Source organism: Ascidiella aspersa, chromosome 3 (assembly GCF_963924565.1).
Source record: "Ascidiella aspersa chromosome 3, kaAscAspe10.2, whole genome shotgun sequence".
In the NCBI taxonomy this organism is placed as follows: Eukaryota; Metazoa; Chordata; class Ascidiacea; order Phlebobranchia; family Ascidiidae; genus Ascidiella; species Ascidiella aspersa.
The window spans coordinates 38,111,560-38,127,781 of record NC_139449.1 but is presented as its reverse complement, the minus strand read 5'-3'; the positions used below and the strand labels follow the sequence as shown (position 1 = coordinate 38,127,781).

The following is a 16,222-nucleotide window of genomic DNA, read 5'->3' as shown; positions in this document are numbered from 1 at the left end:
TGCAAAAAAAAAAAAAAAAAAAAAATTTTGAAAAAAAAAATAGAAAAATCCAGTTTACTAGTTTAATATGTGGTAGTTGTTATAGTTCGGGCCACAGAATCTATATTTTTATGGCGATGGTTTTGTCTTTTGTGCACAGGCTCGATTAAACACTCAAGCAGACCGTAGGTCCCCACTACTGAACTAAACCCTTATATTTTTCACCCACAGCGTATGAATATGTCAACTGTATGATTAACTCGTTTCGTGCAAATGCTGGAATATTTGTCGAGTCGTTTATCGGAATAAACTTCTGGAACCAAACAAGATGGCGGAATCTGACGTCACAACTGTGGTAATTATGACGAAATGAGCGTGGGATTGTCTTGTGATCAGCAACTTAGATATTCTGGGAACATGCGCGTTAATATATTGCAATTCGATTTATGGTTTTATAATGTTCACAGCTTGACTATAAAGTGCTTTTCAAAGTCAATATTACGACGATATAAAACACTTGTAAAACGCTTGTAAAAGAAATATAGTGTATAAATTAAAGTAGATTTGCTACAAAAAGTACTTGATTCACCGGAATCATTGGTTCATTGTTGGGTTATGAAAGCACAATGCAATTATCAAATTACACAATTATCGCGAAAAGTTTGCCTCGACCGGGTGTACAACTTATGTGGTAAAAAGGTATAATAGAAAATCTTCTTCTTTAAAATCTGTCCGTAGGTTTTTCAAGCGAAGCGGCACTGTTGAAATAAGAACGATGTCACCGGATATACTTCTTATCGCATTTCACTCGCGCTTGTGATTCTACTTCGCGCATTTTAATTTTTAATTCTTAATCTGACTTGATGAAGCACAGTTGTGCGAAATCTTGTCAGCAGTTAAATACATTTTGATTTTGTCAACAGTGTTTTCAGTGATTGAATAAAACAAATACGGCTCAACTAAGAAAACATCATCGTTTTAAGTCTCAGTGGCAAAAAAATATAGATTTTATCATAAACCTGGGTCATTAAATATAATTTTAAGCAATAAAACATGTGAAAACTCCCTTTTTACAAGTAGCGACTTGTTTCAATAACGATCACTTCAATTCCCTGAAAAGCCTCCATTAAGTGAGTTCCTCAAAACCCGCCAGCACCAGCCGGTTGTGGCAGTTCCGAAACACTTGTCTGCAGCCACTTTCTCCTTACCACCGGCCGCGCGCGCTAGTACGCGATTCGACTGTTACGTCATAATGTGTCACTTGTGTCGGCGCCGACTTGCGAACGCTCGAGCGGGAAGCGCTTTCATTGGACAGAGAACGATTTGAGGATTTGCATTGCTGTTGAAGTAAAGCGGTTTATTCAGGCATTTATTACCCAACAATTTAATAATTGTAACGCAATTATCTTTGGTATAGTAGGGGCTAAATTGGTCTACCATTTAAGTTAAGAAAGACTGGCAAATTACGAGTTCTAAAGCTAGCATTCCCTTGAAAATAAGGGTAATGTGTATAGGGTGTATAGGTTCGTTTAAAAAAATCTTACGTATTCAACAACTACGATTTTTTATGCGTATAAAATAATATATAGGCGTTTTTTCAACTGCTGCTTTGTAAATTAGACAAAATAAGGAGTGTTGGACGATTTACAACAAAAATGCAATTTATAAACTCACAGTCCCAAGTAATCATCAGAATATCAATTTTAATTTAAACTCGCATTCAAAATCTACATAATACGATCTCAGCGCTGGCAGATTATTTAAACTTTGGCACAAGTTTGCCCTCTGGGAATCAAATGACAAAGGCTTGATCCAAAAGGTTGAGGGAACCTCGTTAATACAAAATCCCAGCTTAATTCCCAACTAATCCATTCCCGTGTCGTTAATGTGCCTTGAAACTGGTGAACTCCCAAGCGAATGGCATCAAAGCCCAACCTACTGCTGCCAGCAGACATACAGACCCAAATTAACGCTGTGCAGATACAAAGTCCAGCGGTGTGTCGTAAAATATTGGCTCATTTTAAACCCGACCAGTTATGAAGCCATTTTGAAATGGTTGTCAGTCATGTTGTTTTACATGTCCAATTGCGGTTCTGAAACGTTGTGTGAACAACAAGTAACTACATTTTTACGTTATGGTCTAAACTTAATGACGTTGTTATTTTTAATTAAAAGTTTATTTATTTTGCAGTCTGGTTAGCGCACCTCTCAAAATGTTCGGAAACACTGCCTTAGTACGTTTTATATGTTCCCGAACATTTTGAATGATGCACAGATGAATGCTTATTGTGACGTAGTCAATTGTTGCTTACCCCGAATAGCTGGCGTGAGTTTTCAACTTAAATTAATTTTGTTATAACAACTGTGCAAGCAAACCCATCTTAATTTACCGGACAGCAACCCTGACTTTTATTTAATAATTGTGAACATAGAAAAGCTACGGAATTAGTCACATTTTAATTGCGGTGCAAGATGCGCCTGAAACATACAAAATCGTTTTTTTCTGCAGAAACAATATCTATTTACTCTCAAATTCAAAAAATTCAAATTCTTAACCAATTACGTGTTTCTTAAGGAAGCACTTTGATACAACCTGGTTTTCAAACTTTCTATGTTTAGTTTTTTAAGATTTTTCCTTTTGATTTTCTCGGCCAACCCCCATGATTCGAAAAAGCACCAGTTATTTAAATTTCTAAACAACCTGATTTTCACCCTTTACTTTTCGCCGCAGGGGGCTCGTGTGTGGCTGGTGAAGGGTTCCAACGCAGATGATTGGATCCCAGCAGCTGTTGAACAATGTGATGGGGTCGAGGTCGTGTACAAGAGCGACTATGGAGAGGTGGGTGGAACTAGGGCTGAGGTTCTTAAACTGGGTTCTATTGACCCCCTGGGGGTCCGAGAACTAGTTTTATGGGGTCCATGAAGGCGTAATTCAAATATTAGTGTATGTTTAAGAAGTTCTTCATTTTCAAAGAAAACAGTTTAATTAAAAATAGAACGGTTTTGCATTGACTGTGTTTAGACTTCATTCCACTTTCACACTTTTTGGACCGAAATCAAAGATTTGTTAAGTCCATTTGCATTATGACGTCAATTATGCTGTCCTTTTTTCAAATATTTGGGCCTACCGTGGTCCACGCGAAACAAAAAACAAACAAAATTGTTCCTTCACACCGGAGGTTGTCAAACTGTGCGTCGTTTCAATTTGATAAAGGTGATTCCGTTTCGTGTCCATTGCAAATGAAATACGATTATGTTCAACAAACAAATGAATAATTAGGGTTTCGTGAAAATCAGTAAAATTTCTATAGCTTGGTCCCCAACAAACGTTTTTAAGAACCATTGCACTACGCAGTAACTGGCAGCAAAACAAGATCGTGCCCAACATTTGGCGACATCATCACTTAAAGCACCACGACATCCCTAAATCAGCATTGCAACCTGGAATAACGCGACTAACTTTCAATAAATTATTACTTACCAGCAATATATATCAGCAGAGCCCAGCACAAAATGCTCACCAGTCACATATGACTGAAATGGGAATGGAAGGCAGCAACCTGGGCATGGTGGGCAAATATAGAAGCGCCTAGATGTTTTTGGGTATATCTCCGAAAGTTGTGCCGCTAATAAGCTAGAATTTTTATATAATCCTTTAATTGGCTTTAACAATCCAGCAATCCAAGTTTTACCAAAAAATATTTGAAAAAAACACATATTTATTCATGCATATAAATAGTAATATTCAGTCATATTAACACCCAATTGTCGAGCTTTCTCGCTGTTTTTTTCACGATATGAACAACAAGACATACTCTTCAAAATAAGCCATTGCTTGTAGGCCAAATCAATCGGGTTATGTTTTTAATATTCGATCAAGTTTAACATATGGTCTTTCGATTTCAAAGTTCCCATAGAGTATCTAATATTCACGTGAGAGATCTAAAATTTTCACACACACCTTGTGTTAGCATTAGCAAATCCACATTTTTAGATAAAAATATTAAAAAGTATCAACTAGTTGCCACGTAGTTTGGTCGCAGTAATGACTACTCGAGCAAGCCAAGCATCGCTATGTAACAACTAGGACACCTGTACATTGCGCTGAGCTGTCTTGTTTACATATTAAGGCCAACTTCCGTGGTAAGAGGCGTCCGCCTTCCTGCACAAACACAGCGCACAAGTGGGTTATGTCTTGCCTTGTGTTACAATACAAACTTAACTTGAGGAAATGCGAAATGAGGCGATAATTTAGCCTTATATAGTGTCAGGACGAACCACTGCGTTTTGGTCATTTCTTTGTGTGGTTTATGCTATTAAAGCAATTAAGCTAAACCACGGCAAAAAATAAGTCTAGTAAAATATTTAGTTTTTTATTGATAGGAAAAAGTTACCGCTGATACAAGTGGGCATTGTGATACTTTGCCTGCTTTTGTGGGTTAATACGGTTTAATTGTGTCGCAGTTCCTGATTTACAATTCTTCCACGACGATTTTTACAAAAATGACTCTCGAGAAACACAAAAACCAATTTTAACTTTATTGTACATTTTAGGTTTATTTTGACCTATAAACATCTTAGAAACAGTCCCCTAGGTGCTGAAAACAACTTTATTCTTTTATTCGTGGACAGACGAAGTCCTTCGAAATTTTACCTTTATTGACTTTTGCGGGCCCTAATTATAAGACATTTTGTCGTCAAAGAGTGCCACCTGATTATCAAGCAATCCTTTTATCACCTGCTTTTATTAAAACCATTTGTGCCTTGATAGTGTGGCTTAGAATGTTTAAATAAGTTGAAAGTAAGCTCTGAACAAATCTATTCCAATACCTTTATTCTAAAACGTTAAAACGTCGAATCAGGGCCAAGTGTTTTAGTTATAAAGAAGGACTTCAGGTCTGTGCGTCGGCACTACCCACTGGATTTTGGTAACTTTTTGCCCTGATTGCTTTTTGTACGCAGTAGAAGTTTTTGCTTCTAATCATGTGAAAAACACATTACGAATTTTCCACATTGTACGACTGGTTTAAAACTGTTTCCAGGGTATCCAATTAAAAACTGGTAAGTGGCAATATTTTGCGTTTTGGAAATGTTGTTCACGTTAAAAAGTATTCAACTATAAAAACTTGGCTTTAAATCTCTACATATTACCTATAGGACAACACACAGAAAATATACACCGAGATAGTAAGGGGGTTTATACACATTTCCATGCAATCTACTTCATACTACAAGATAATGGTTACAACTCCAGTTTTTCCGAAAAAGTCTCCAAACAATTTGCTCCCAGAACCATCGAAGCGGATGTGAGCGTCACGTTTAGCACACGCGCAACTACTATGATGTCATAGCGGGTAAAGGTTATTTTATTGTGACGTCAATAAAGACATCCCGTTGGTTTGAAAAATCTGCCTTCAATGCATGCGAGTGCAGAGCTGTGTCTTAAGTCAATGCAAGGAATAAGGCGCACTATAAAACATACGCACAATCGCACATACGTGTTGAATGTTGGGGTCATATGGGTAGTATGGCTTCTTAGGCGCCTTATTGGCGCAATGGCTTCGTGCTGTTCAGGTATTTTCAATTGAAACACGTTAACAAACATACTGTTGAATAATCGAAGCAGGTGAATAGACAGACTAAATAAATTAAACACGTCAGTTGTGTTTAAATCGCATTGCATTTTAAATTAAAACGTAAATGTTCCAATATTGACGCCTATGATATAAATAGAAAGTTAAAGACACACAGTAACTGTAAAACATATACGTTTATTTGGTCATATTGGTCCTTGGGGCAACGTATCCCGAATTTACGATAATGTGCTACTGCTATTTAGGTCATCTTAATTTAAGAGTGAACAAATAGAGTATTGAGATGTATATAAAAGCTCATATAAAGAATATGTTGGAAATCAAACTAACTTGGTTGTAAGACAAATTATGTTGGAAATTTTGTCCTAGCGTTTCAAATCAAAGTTTAATGACTTTCATTTAATGTCAAGGCACTAAACAATGCACGTCTTTTGATATTTTTTCTACGTATTTTTCCTGAATCGTTTCAACATATAGAGCCAACATTTTAAAATTGCGCTAACAAAGTGTAAAGCCACTCCACAATTGTGTTCTTAACGAAATTAACGATGTATGCTAATTAATACAAATCTAATCAAAACATTAAATCATAAATCGCAAATACAGAGATTATAAAACCAACGATTTTTGTTTCATCCAAGCAATACGACCTTATTAGTTTTACACATTGGCTAGACAAGTGCGGCTTACTTGAATATTAGCAGGTAAACCCCCTTTCTGTTACGTCACTGGGTAAAATGGGGTCAACCCCAACCCTCGTGACCCTTGATCAAAAAGTAAGACTCCAAATGTCACCAAAGTTTGGGTTCCCATTTAAAAACGTGCAACTTAAAGGCTTTTGATGTGGTGCAAATCATCAACTTGTTATGAGTGTACATTCCGTACAAACACCGGGTATTTATCAGAGTGCGATGATTTCACAAATCAAAGCAATATTAGCATTACCTACCCACCCCTAACTCTATACAACTGCTATTAATGCAAGCCAGACTGTTTTGACGCGACAAGCCAGACACTTATATCCACTCGTATTTCAATGGTCGGAGAACAACCCACGCTTTACCTGTGCTAGCAGTTATTCGTCATGCTTGCGTGGTACTATACTAGCGCATAATGTTGTCGGTCAGTCTGCGCCAATATTTACTCGTTTAGCAAAAGGCTTTCGACTTTATGGCGTTCACTGTCGCACCCGGCTAACAGTGGAAATAGTGGAATATTATTATAACAAATTTAAAGTCCTGGAACATAATGTTATAATCAAGGGCTTCTTTTTTTGTGAATATTTAGGTGAAAATGTGGCAATGCAAATGTTTTTTCTCCAAAGTATGGTTATTAACAAATATTTGATGGATCTAGTTAAGTAACATACTGTCGCAACCCAGTCTAACAAACTTTGCTCACTAATATTACAATCAAGGGTGCATTTGGTGTAAATATTGGGCTGAAAATGCCTTATTTTGACGTTTTCATCCTTTTGGCAATTGACAGCTTAGCCATGGTGGGTTCAATCAAGTTTCAGTGTTTTGTCGCATACTTCATTGCGACTGTTATTTACTAAAAATCCCACCGCCAGAAGGCTAAATTCTAATAACATCGTACTCACGGTTTGCTTTAAAACATATATTTGAATAAAATTGTAATAGTTTCCAGTTTTCACCAGCTGCTTTGTAATTTACACCTGAAGGCATGATAGATTCAATAAAGCTCCGTTGTTTTTGGCGCAATATTCGTTGTTACTGTTATTTACTTAAAATAAAGTCCATTGAAAAACCCAAAAAGTCTTTCTTTCACTTGTTTACTTTTAAACCTTTAGCTTACATTTGCCCTTTGTCTTGCGTGTGACGCAACAATCAATCATCAAACAAAGTTGTTCGAAAATTAAAGGGCTGATTGTTTTACCGGGAACGAAGCTAACTCGCTTAAATTTTGGTCTGGCGCCGAACTTAGTCCAAATGTTGCCCGGATTTTTCAAGAAAACAGAAAATAAGGCCTTCTGAGAAAATATTGGCCACGTGGTGAAACCGGGGAATTTCACCTTTTGCAAAATAACGCGAACCTTTAAAGGCGAAAGGAAGGATTGTGGTACGCCGAGGTAAGGTTATTCAGGCTTTTGGTTACATTTTCAATTTATGGGAGAACAAATACCCTTTTCTAAAACTTCACATATCGAAAGTTCCCAACATTGTCTCAAATTTTTATGATGATTTATTTAATTTTCATTGCTGATATTTAACGAACTGAAGGAAAGATCGCTGAAGATCAATGCAGGCTTTTTCAAATCGTGTGTCAAAGTCGTGTTTTTATATAACTTATTAGAAAACTAATACATTACTCATCACATTGAAATTTTCTATTATTGTCTTTAATTTTTACTCAACAATTATTTCGTATCTTTGATACCTGAAAGGAAAATTGGTGTTACGCCAATGGAAGATTTAAGAAGTTTTTTGCAAACCGTGTGGACAAAACTAGTTTTTAAAAATCCAACTTATGTGATAACGAATATATTATTAGGGCAAACTACTTTAATTTTTACTAATATTACTGTGAAGTTTTGATTAAATTTCAATATTTTTGTCGCCTGCAAAGTGTATGTTTAGGGGAGATCTCATATTATGAAATTAAAAATTAGAGACTATTATTGAAAAAAATAAACTTAAAATACAATATTAGAACATCACTAATCAAATTATTTAATTTTATTTAATTTCTACAGTGATTTCTCACTAAGTTGAAAATAAATTAAGATTTAATTAACGTTCACAAAATGCTACCTACTTCTGTATGCGCTTTGATATTCTTATTACGTCTTACTTTACAACCTCCAACCATTATGCTCCAAAATATTAAGGGGCGTCATCTCTGTGCTCCAAAATAATCAAAACACAATATCAAGACATCACAAATCAATTTTCATAATATTTTATTTAATTTCTATTAGCACAACTCCTTATTTTGTATTATGTTTATCATAATATCTATGGGCGATCCAGTGTTGTTTCACTCTGATCATTAAATTTCTGGTTTGTCAATCAATCTTATTTATTTGCACGTGAAATGCAACTATCTCCGGAACACGTTCTGCACATAAAGGTTAAACATGACGGACAACGTGATTCAAAGTCATTTGAGATACTAGGGCGTAATGTTAGGCTGGGTAAAAGTTAAACTTAAGCCAAGCTCATGTTTTAAACCATTATTACATATTTTGGTTTTGTACAAAATGTTCAAACATTGTGGCTTCTGTTTATAAACTTTAATAACTTTTTTACTTTAACTATAAATACTCCTTACCACAACAAATCACAGCTGTTGTGACGTTGATAATGGGGATTGTTGTATTGGAAACTTTCAAACAATGCCCATTTGATTGGTCTGCACTATTTTCTCTTTAATTTTTACCTTATGTTTTTTGAAGTTTAAATTTTATAAGATCATGAATTCCACTTTCCGGGGCCAACAGAAACCTGGTCTAAGACCTGATTTCATTAAATATTATTTAGGACGATTGAACATTTACTTGTATTGTGGCAGCTTTAACGATTTTCTACGTAGGTAATCTGCTAAAAGCAATAAAATGTTTAAAAAGATTCTTGCTTAGAATCACTTAAACATAGAAACTGTTTTTCAAACACAGCTGGCAACTATTTACACAAATAAACAAATATATATATTTTGCTGAATAAAAATTGTGGAATTTATACACTGTAGTGATTATAGCACATATGGAATAAGATGCAAAAATCCATTGACAGTAACCAGTAATGCTAACCGGTTCGCTGATCTCATAAAATTTCGTAAGACGATTCTATAGAACCGGTGCGAACCGGCGGAATGACTGTAGTCATTATAGCACATATACCATGATATTTTATTGTTATGTCACACAGGAGCGTCGGATGTGGGTGTCAGAGGTCACGGGTTCAGAGGTTAAGCCAATGTCAGGTCTGCTGCTAGAAGGTGTGCAAGACATGGCCAAGATGTCGGAACTCAATCAAGCTTCAATACTTTGCAACCTCAACACAAGATACCAGTCCAACGATATATACGTGAGTATCTGTAGACATTTATAAGGTTTTCACCTGATGAAGCACGGTTGTACGAAAGCTTGTCGAGAATTCAATACAATTTGTCTTAAATAGTGCCACCTGATTACCCTCTATATAAGGTGTTGTTGTCCAGTGGTTCTCAATTCTTCAGAAGTCATGTTTCCTTCCTAGGGCTCACAACGATTTTTATCCCCTTTCTTAAGCGAGAATTTAACTGACAACATGTTTGGTGGCGCCAGGTATTTTTATGACGTCATACCCAAATGACCATACAAATGCTAGATCTGGTGACTGTTTGAAAGCGTTCTGACGCAAGTCTGCATTAAACTATAGTCCAATCTAAAAAATAGAATTTGATCCGCCAGGCAACATATCAATAGATAGAAATCGCTTTTCTGGTGTAAGTGAAGACAGGGGACTCCGACCCCCAATGTTCTATTTCGAAGTCAAACGCCTTATCCATACACCAGAAGAGCGATTTCTATCTATTGATAGTGCAACCTGCTTTATGACTTGGTTTACAATTAGACTTCAATCCAGGCTAAATTTAGCTACATCTTGTTAAAATCACCAAGTAGTGATTCTAAAGGATACTTACCAGATGTACAAGCTTGTTCCAACCGTTGTTTACAGTTCGAAATGGCCAGTTGTTGAACAAATTGAATCAGTTTTAAAACGTCATTTCAAGCTAAATTTAGTGGTGCTATATTTTGCTCAAATCACAAGAAGTGATCTTCGGTCATTATATCAGATTGAACTCCAAGCGTTGTTTACATTTGGCAATGGCCAGTGTTTAAACATAGCATCTCTATGTGGGAACTATCCGGGTGGGCTTCTGTTAACTGATAACTCGCCAGCTGAGCGATAAAGACTTTGTTTTTGTATTACCGTAAATAAAGGAAACATTTTCCCATGCAACAGGATATCAACCCTTTTTTTATGTAAGAATTTTATTTAAAAATACTAGTAAAAACTGTGAAATATCAACGGTTTTCGTTTGGTTACTTGACTATTTTCTAAAATGTATGCAATATTATCAACGTGTTTTAAGGGTTACTTCCAAATATTTGGCTGAAATTTTTTGGTCAAAATCGATAATAATAGTTCTATAGGAACACGAATCACGGGCCCGCCGTATCATTTACTCCCGGTATAGGCGCCTAAATAAAAAGTTCAAGTTATCACCAGCTGGTAATCTACCACTTTTATATGAATTTACCTTTCAAGTTAGAAGACCAACATTATCCGACATTCCTAGTTTAAATGCCCGCCCCCAACGCACCTGAAAAAATAGCTTTAAAACTTATTTTTATTGATTTCAGACTTACATAGGCTCGATCTTGATCTCCGTGAACCCTTACAAGCGATTACACGATCTTTATGCTGAAGAAGTTCTCAAAAAGTACAAAGACAAAGATTTGGGGGAGGAACCCCCCCACGTGTTTGCTATATCCAATGAGTGCTACACATGCATGTGGAAGAGGGCTGAGAACCAATGCGTGCTTATAAGGTAACACTGAGATAACATATGGTGTCGAATAGAAAGATCTCTTGCTTGTAACATACCACATTTACCGAGATAACAACTGTTATCGAAAAGAGCGATTTTATGCCTATGATGTGACACCCACTGAGATAATAATTGGTATCGATTATAGCAGTCTCACGAGGTACTAAGCATCGTCTGAGATTAGTTATGGTATTGAATAGAGCGATTGCACTCTCATGAAGCATCTCGATATGGATTAGCATCGAAAATCTGGAAAACAGGTGGCACTATTTCATAATTAATTGCATTAAAATGTTTATTAAGGTCTTACTTCACCTGAATAAGCACAGCTGTGCGAAATACTGTGAAATTACAACACATTTTGGTGTTCAACAGAGCTACCTCCAGTCCTTTAAAACTATCCCAAACTTAGGCGATTTAGCAAGATGTTCTATAATAGCGCTATTTACATAAATGGTTATATAGAGCGTTTATTAGGTAAATAAATAGCATTTGAATACTCGAAGAGCTAATAAGCATACTTCCTCTGACCTTAGCTTGCAAATGTTACTTGTTCTTGGATGCTCTCGCCACTTACTGGGGTAAGTGTCAACTTTAAACTGGTTAGACATTTAAGTCCAGCACCTTTTGCCGACTAGTTACCCGTTGACTATTGTTACGGATCGAGCCTTCCAAAAAAAAAATTAAGTGCTTGCAAAATATCGGGGCTTTTCCATATTTAATGTTCTCTTGGAGTTTCCCCTCAGTTAGATTTATTGCCCTTCTCTTTCTGTCTTAAATATGGTGAAAATGTTTGATATTATTTGGGACAAATATCTTCATGGCATGCCCTTGCCCTATTTTTTCTGCAGATTCGCAGCAAACACTGCTTTCTTAAAAAAATAAAAGAATGAGCCACTCAGTTGCGACCCCTTGTAACCCAGTTAATGTCGAATCCAGTGCAGAGCGTTGTGTGGCGAAATGTTGGCCTAATTCCAGCCGAGCTGTTGTTTCTCGCTTCCTGATTCCAAATGGCGCCGCATTTAAGCTTCAGGTGAATCTGGGTTGACCCTTCGCTCACATTTCCCTTCGGCGATTTTGTGTTTAACCGCATTTTTTTTATTTGTCAATGTGATGTTTCAAGGTAGGCTCAGGGCATTAAGGTTAAGTTGAGTTGTTTGTGTAAACTAAAGAATTTGTTACTCCAGAGCTTTTTTATCCTGATTTGTGCTTGTGAAACAATTTCGCTAATTGTTACGTTTTTATTTTTTGTCAATTAAAATATCACTCAGGATCAGTTGAGTTTACCATTTTGATAAATAATTGAACATTTTAAATGACTTGACTTGGTGTTAACTTGTTAAATATTTTGCAAATGAGTTGATTTGGAATTAAGTTATTTTGCAAATGATTTGACCTGGACTTTGCAAAACTTAATTTTTTTTTTGCAAATGTGACTAAAGCTTTTTTAACATGGAGTGTTACCACACTGTTTAATTTTGCAATATTTGAGGTAATTCAGTTATTATGTTAGGTGCCAAACATTGCCGCTCGCTTATTCCCGAGAACGCGCGAAGCCCATTGTTGTCAGTCATTCTCGGTGCAACACGAACCCGTTGCACGACCGCATTGTTACGTCATTGTCGGCATTTTGAACCAACAATGGGAACAATGGGTCGATGCGAATGAAGCAAGGTTCAGTTCAAGATAATCGATAATTAAAATACTACGTTTCGTTGCAGGTATTAAACACTGCCAACATATTATGCTTGCATGGCAAAAATGCATCGATAAAATCTAGACAGCTGCTAGAAAACAACTATCCTGATAAATCTAAAAAAACTTTATGTACTGCTTCCCTTCTGTACTTTTAACGTAAAAGTAATACTACTTGTGATCAATGATTAGCGAATATAGCATTCGTTCCATCTGCGTGCGTGCATTTAAAACACACAGTGCTTCAGTTATTATTTATCGTTTATCTTGGATCCTATAATTAATTAGTTAACGTGCTGGAATTGTTTGGGCTAAATTTCACTAAAAATACTGATGGAATAGCAAGGGTTATGTCTCAATTGCTCTTTCAAATACCTTTAATGAGTGTTGTTTACGCAACAGTATAGCTATATGTTTTTATTCAGATATACTGACGATGCCTTAGTTGGCGAAATATATATATATCTTTTAAGATCTGGTTAATGTGTCTGACCTGAATTGCTAGCTTTGCTAGATTATTTTGCTGTTACTGATCAGGAATTAAGGTCGACATTTATCTTGCAAGGGTCAAGGTGATTTCTATTTTTAACATATCCAGTGCGACATAGGAGCCGTGTACATATTCTTTTTAGACGCGGGGTATTTTGGTCGGTTTAGTTTGAGGGAGTTGGACATAGTACTTCCCTGTAGCCTTCCTATCCCTTGGTGGGCCTACATTACCTAATATTTCCAAAAACACAAATGCATTTGATGCATTTACACAAAAATTTAATTTTTTATCTCGAACCAGTTTCTTCGCTGGAATTGTTTGGACTACTAAATTTCACTGAAATAAGCTGGACTAGCAAGGGTTAGTATAACAACGTAAATTCCTAGGTATTGTTTGTCAAATCCACGTTTTGAAAGCGTTGCATGTTCTCCGTTTTTGTTAAGAGGGGGATTGTTAGTTAGTTATGTGTGGTTGTGTGATCAATTGAATCGACAACATTTCTTCCTCACCGTTTTTGTTATGCTTACAGAAGTAAAAAAAATTATACACACAGGAATTGTTTCGAACTTATTTCACGCATATGCCAATCATATTAAACAGTTCTTGCTGTTGACACCATGTAGGATATAATTTTATGCACCTATTCTCCTCCTTTTCACAGTTTACATTGATAACTTTTGGCCAAATACAGTAACATATATTTGACCGTGCTGTCATTTTACTCAAAACAACATACGTTACAGTATCATAACAATGTTGACGACAAATTTAAGGCTATTTACGCTGTAAAACAAGCTCTTTGTAATTGTATCAAAAGTACTGAGTAGTAACTTCTTACATTTAGTGTTGTCACTTTGTTGAATTCTAAAGTATCCTGACCGCAAAGGTCGGTTTTTAATAACGGTTTAAGGCCTATTTATATATTTTTTGCAATCCTGGTTTTAAATGTATACAAACCTTATGTGCTTATTTTATGACGTCATAACGCTAACTGTCTGCTCCCTCTAGTGGAGAGAGTGGAGCGGGAAAGACGGAGACAACAAAGTTCATGCTTCGTTACCTCTCACACGTCAGTAAGGCTTCAGGAGCCAAAACAGAGTAAGTTACCATTGTTATTGTGTTTATGACGTCACAGCAGGTTAATTGGTCGTTCTAATTTCTCTTGTGACGTCACAATATTGTTCCTATAATATAAATTTGCCTATATGTATTGTTTACATGTTTAAAGTTGTCCAAGTTAATTCTAACTTTTTGAGCTGCGTGGTTTAAATTTTCGCTCATTGTTCGTGCACAAAAATTGATTGTGACGTTTTACTTTATTTTCAATCGCGGAAAGGTTAAAGTCATTGTCATTACTTTGATCGTGAATTCGATGAAATGTTAAGTTGCTTCGCTTGACCTTTGACCTTTCGCGAACTTTCTCGTAAAGAAATGTTCGGGAATTTCCCCGAAAAGCGCCGTGTAATAGTGACGTCACAGAGATGTGACAATGCACAAATTCTACTTCCCCTAAGCACAAACTTCCGGGAAATGTGAATTATGAGGTTGTTAAAATAGAGTGTCGGTTTCAACATACATAGAAAATACTGAACTTTATTGCTGATTTAATTAGTTGTTTAGTATCGTTTAACTTTTGTAAACAACAACTTTGTGGAAATTCTTGATATAATTTAAAACGTGCACAAGAACGCTAATAGCTTAAGCTTTATGCGATTCAAACTAAAAAAAAAAAGTAAAAAGGCAATATATTTAAATAGGAAACTCGTGATGGGTAAAAGAAAAAATCTGCTTGTGAGAATAACTAACTGACATTAAAAAGTTACGGGAAACACTGACAAAAATTACCTAAATATTTCAATTCCTCCACATACTTTTTACCACCGTTCTATCTAACCACACCTAATTAATTTAATAAATATTCCCACTATTTTAAAGCCTTTACACATTTTGTGAATGATATTATGCTTCTAAACTTGCAGAAGCACTGAAAAAAACGGGACCCGTTCCATTGAGCAATCCATCCTAGAGAGCTCACCCCTACTTGAAGCATTGGGGAACGCCAAGACTGTTTACAACAATAACTCCAGTCGCTTCGGAAAGTTTATCCAACTTCTGTTCAGTGAGGCTGGCCAGATCAAGGGAGCCAGAATCACAGACTGTATCCTTTGGTTTATTGACATTTCTTTTAAAGTTAAAGTAATGTTTCATAGTTGGCTTATTATTATGGATGCTTTAAAAACCTCCGTTTAAAATGTGTTCTTTACCAGTCTCATTTGGCTTGATTGCTTTGCTGAAATTGACACTTAACTAACCATCATGTTTAACCCATTTGTAAATTGAAAAATTTGACACTACTGTTTTTTTTTTAAATCGATTTTTTTAAGTGTGGTCAGTAGGTTGAATCTAGTGTGGAGAGTAATTTTTTAGTTTCCTTGTTGACTCTTGGGTGCTTAGTGTTGAAATTGACACCTTCCAACCAATCCTACACTAATCGTGCTTCTAATTTGTAAAATAACGGAAATTGAAAACTTTATCCTTCCTTTCGATAAACTTATGCGGGCGGTCGGACAACTACAATAATGATTCCTTTTTATGGTATGTAGTATAGTTCCAAAGTCGCCTACAAATCTTAATTCAGTGTATTGTTTGGTGTTGTCAGTATTGTATTATTCGCGCTTAAATTTCATCGTAATATTTTCTTAACTGCCTGATTTTGCCAAAAACCAAAGATTTACTAGAAAAGGTAAGAAACATTCGTTCTATAATTTGGTATAAATACATGTTTTTTAATTTGCTTAAAAGTTTTTGTATTTTTAAATACATTTTCGACTTTTGCAAACAAGTGTCGCATTGCAAAAGCAATTTAGTCTTTAGTGAAGCAATGTATCGCACAATTACTACAACC

General features: G+C 35.9%; 1 protein-coding gene across 1 annotated transcript in view; it reads left to right on the top strand.

The window, feature by feature from the left end:
* The first annotated feature begins 217 nt into the window (after window positions 1–217).
* The window catches only part of LOC146162867 (unconventional myosin-X-like), a 50,063-nt gene continuing 34,058 nt past the window's right edge, over window positions 218–16,222 (top strand). Inside the window, exons 1-7 of the mRNA XM_083385899.1 lie at window positions 218–334; window positions 2,711–2,818; window positions 9,464–9,622; window positions 10,945–11,132; window positions 14,326–14,415; window positions 15,297–15,475; window positions 16,047–16,060. Coding sequence (XP_083242025.1) covers window positions 308–334; window positions 2,711–2,818; window positions 9,464–9,622; window positions 10,945–11,132; window positions 14,326–14,415; window positions 15,297–15,475; window positions 16,047–16,060 — 765 coding nt within the window. The 5' untranslated portion in view covers window positions 218–307. The remainder of the gene's footprint in view (window positions 335–2,710; window positions 2,819–9,463; window positions 9,623–10,944; window positions 11,133–14,325; window positions 14,416–15,296; window positions 15,476–16,046; window positions 16,061–16,222) is intronic.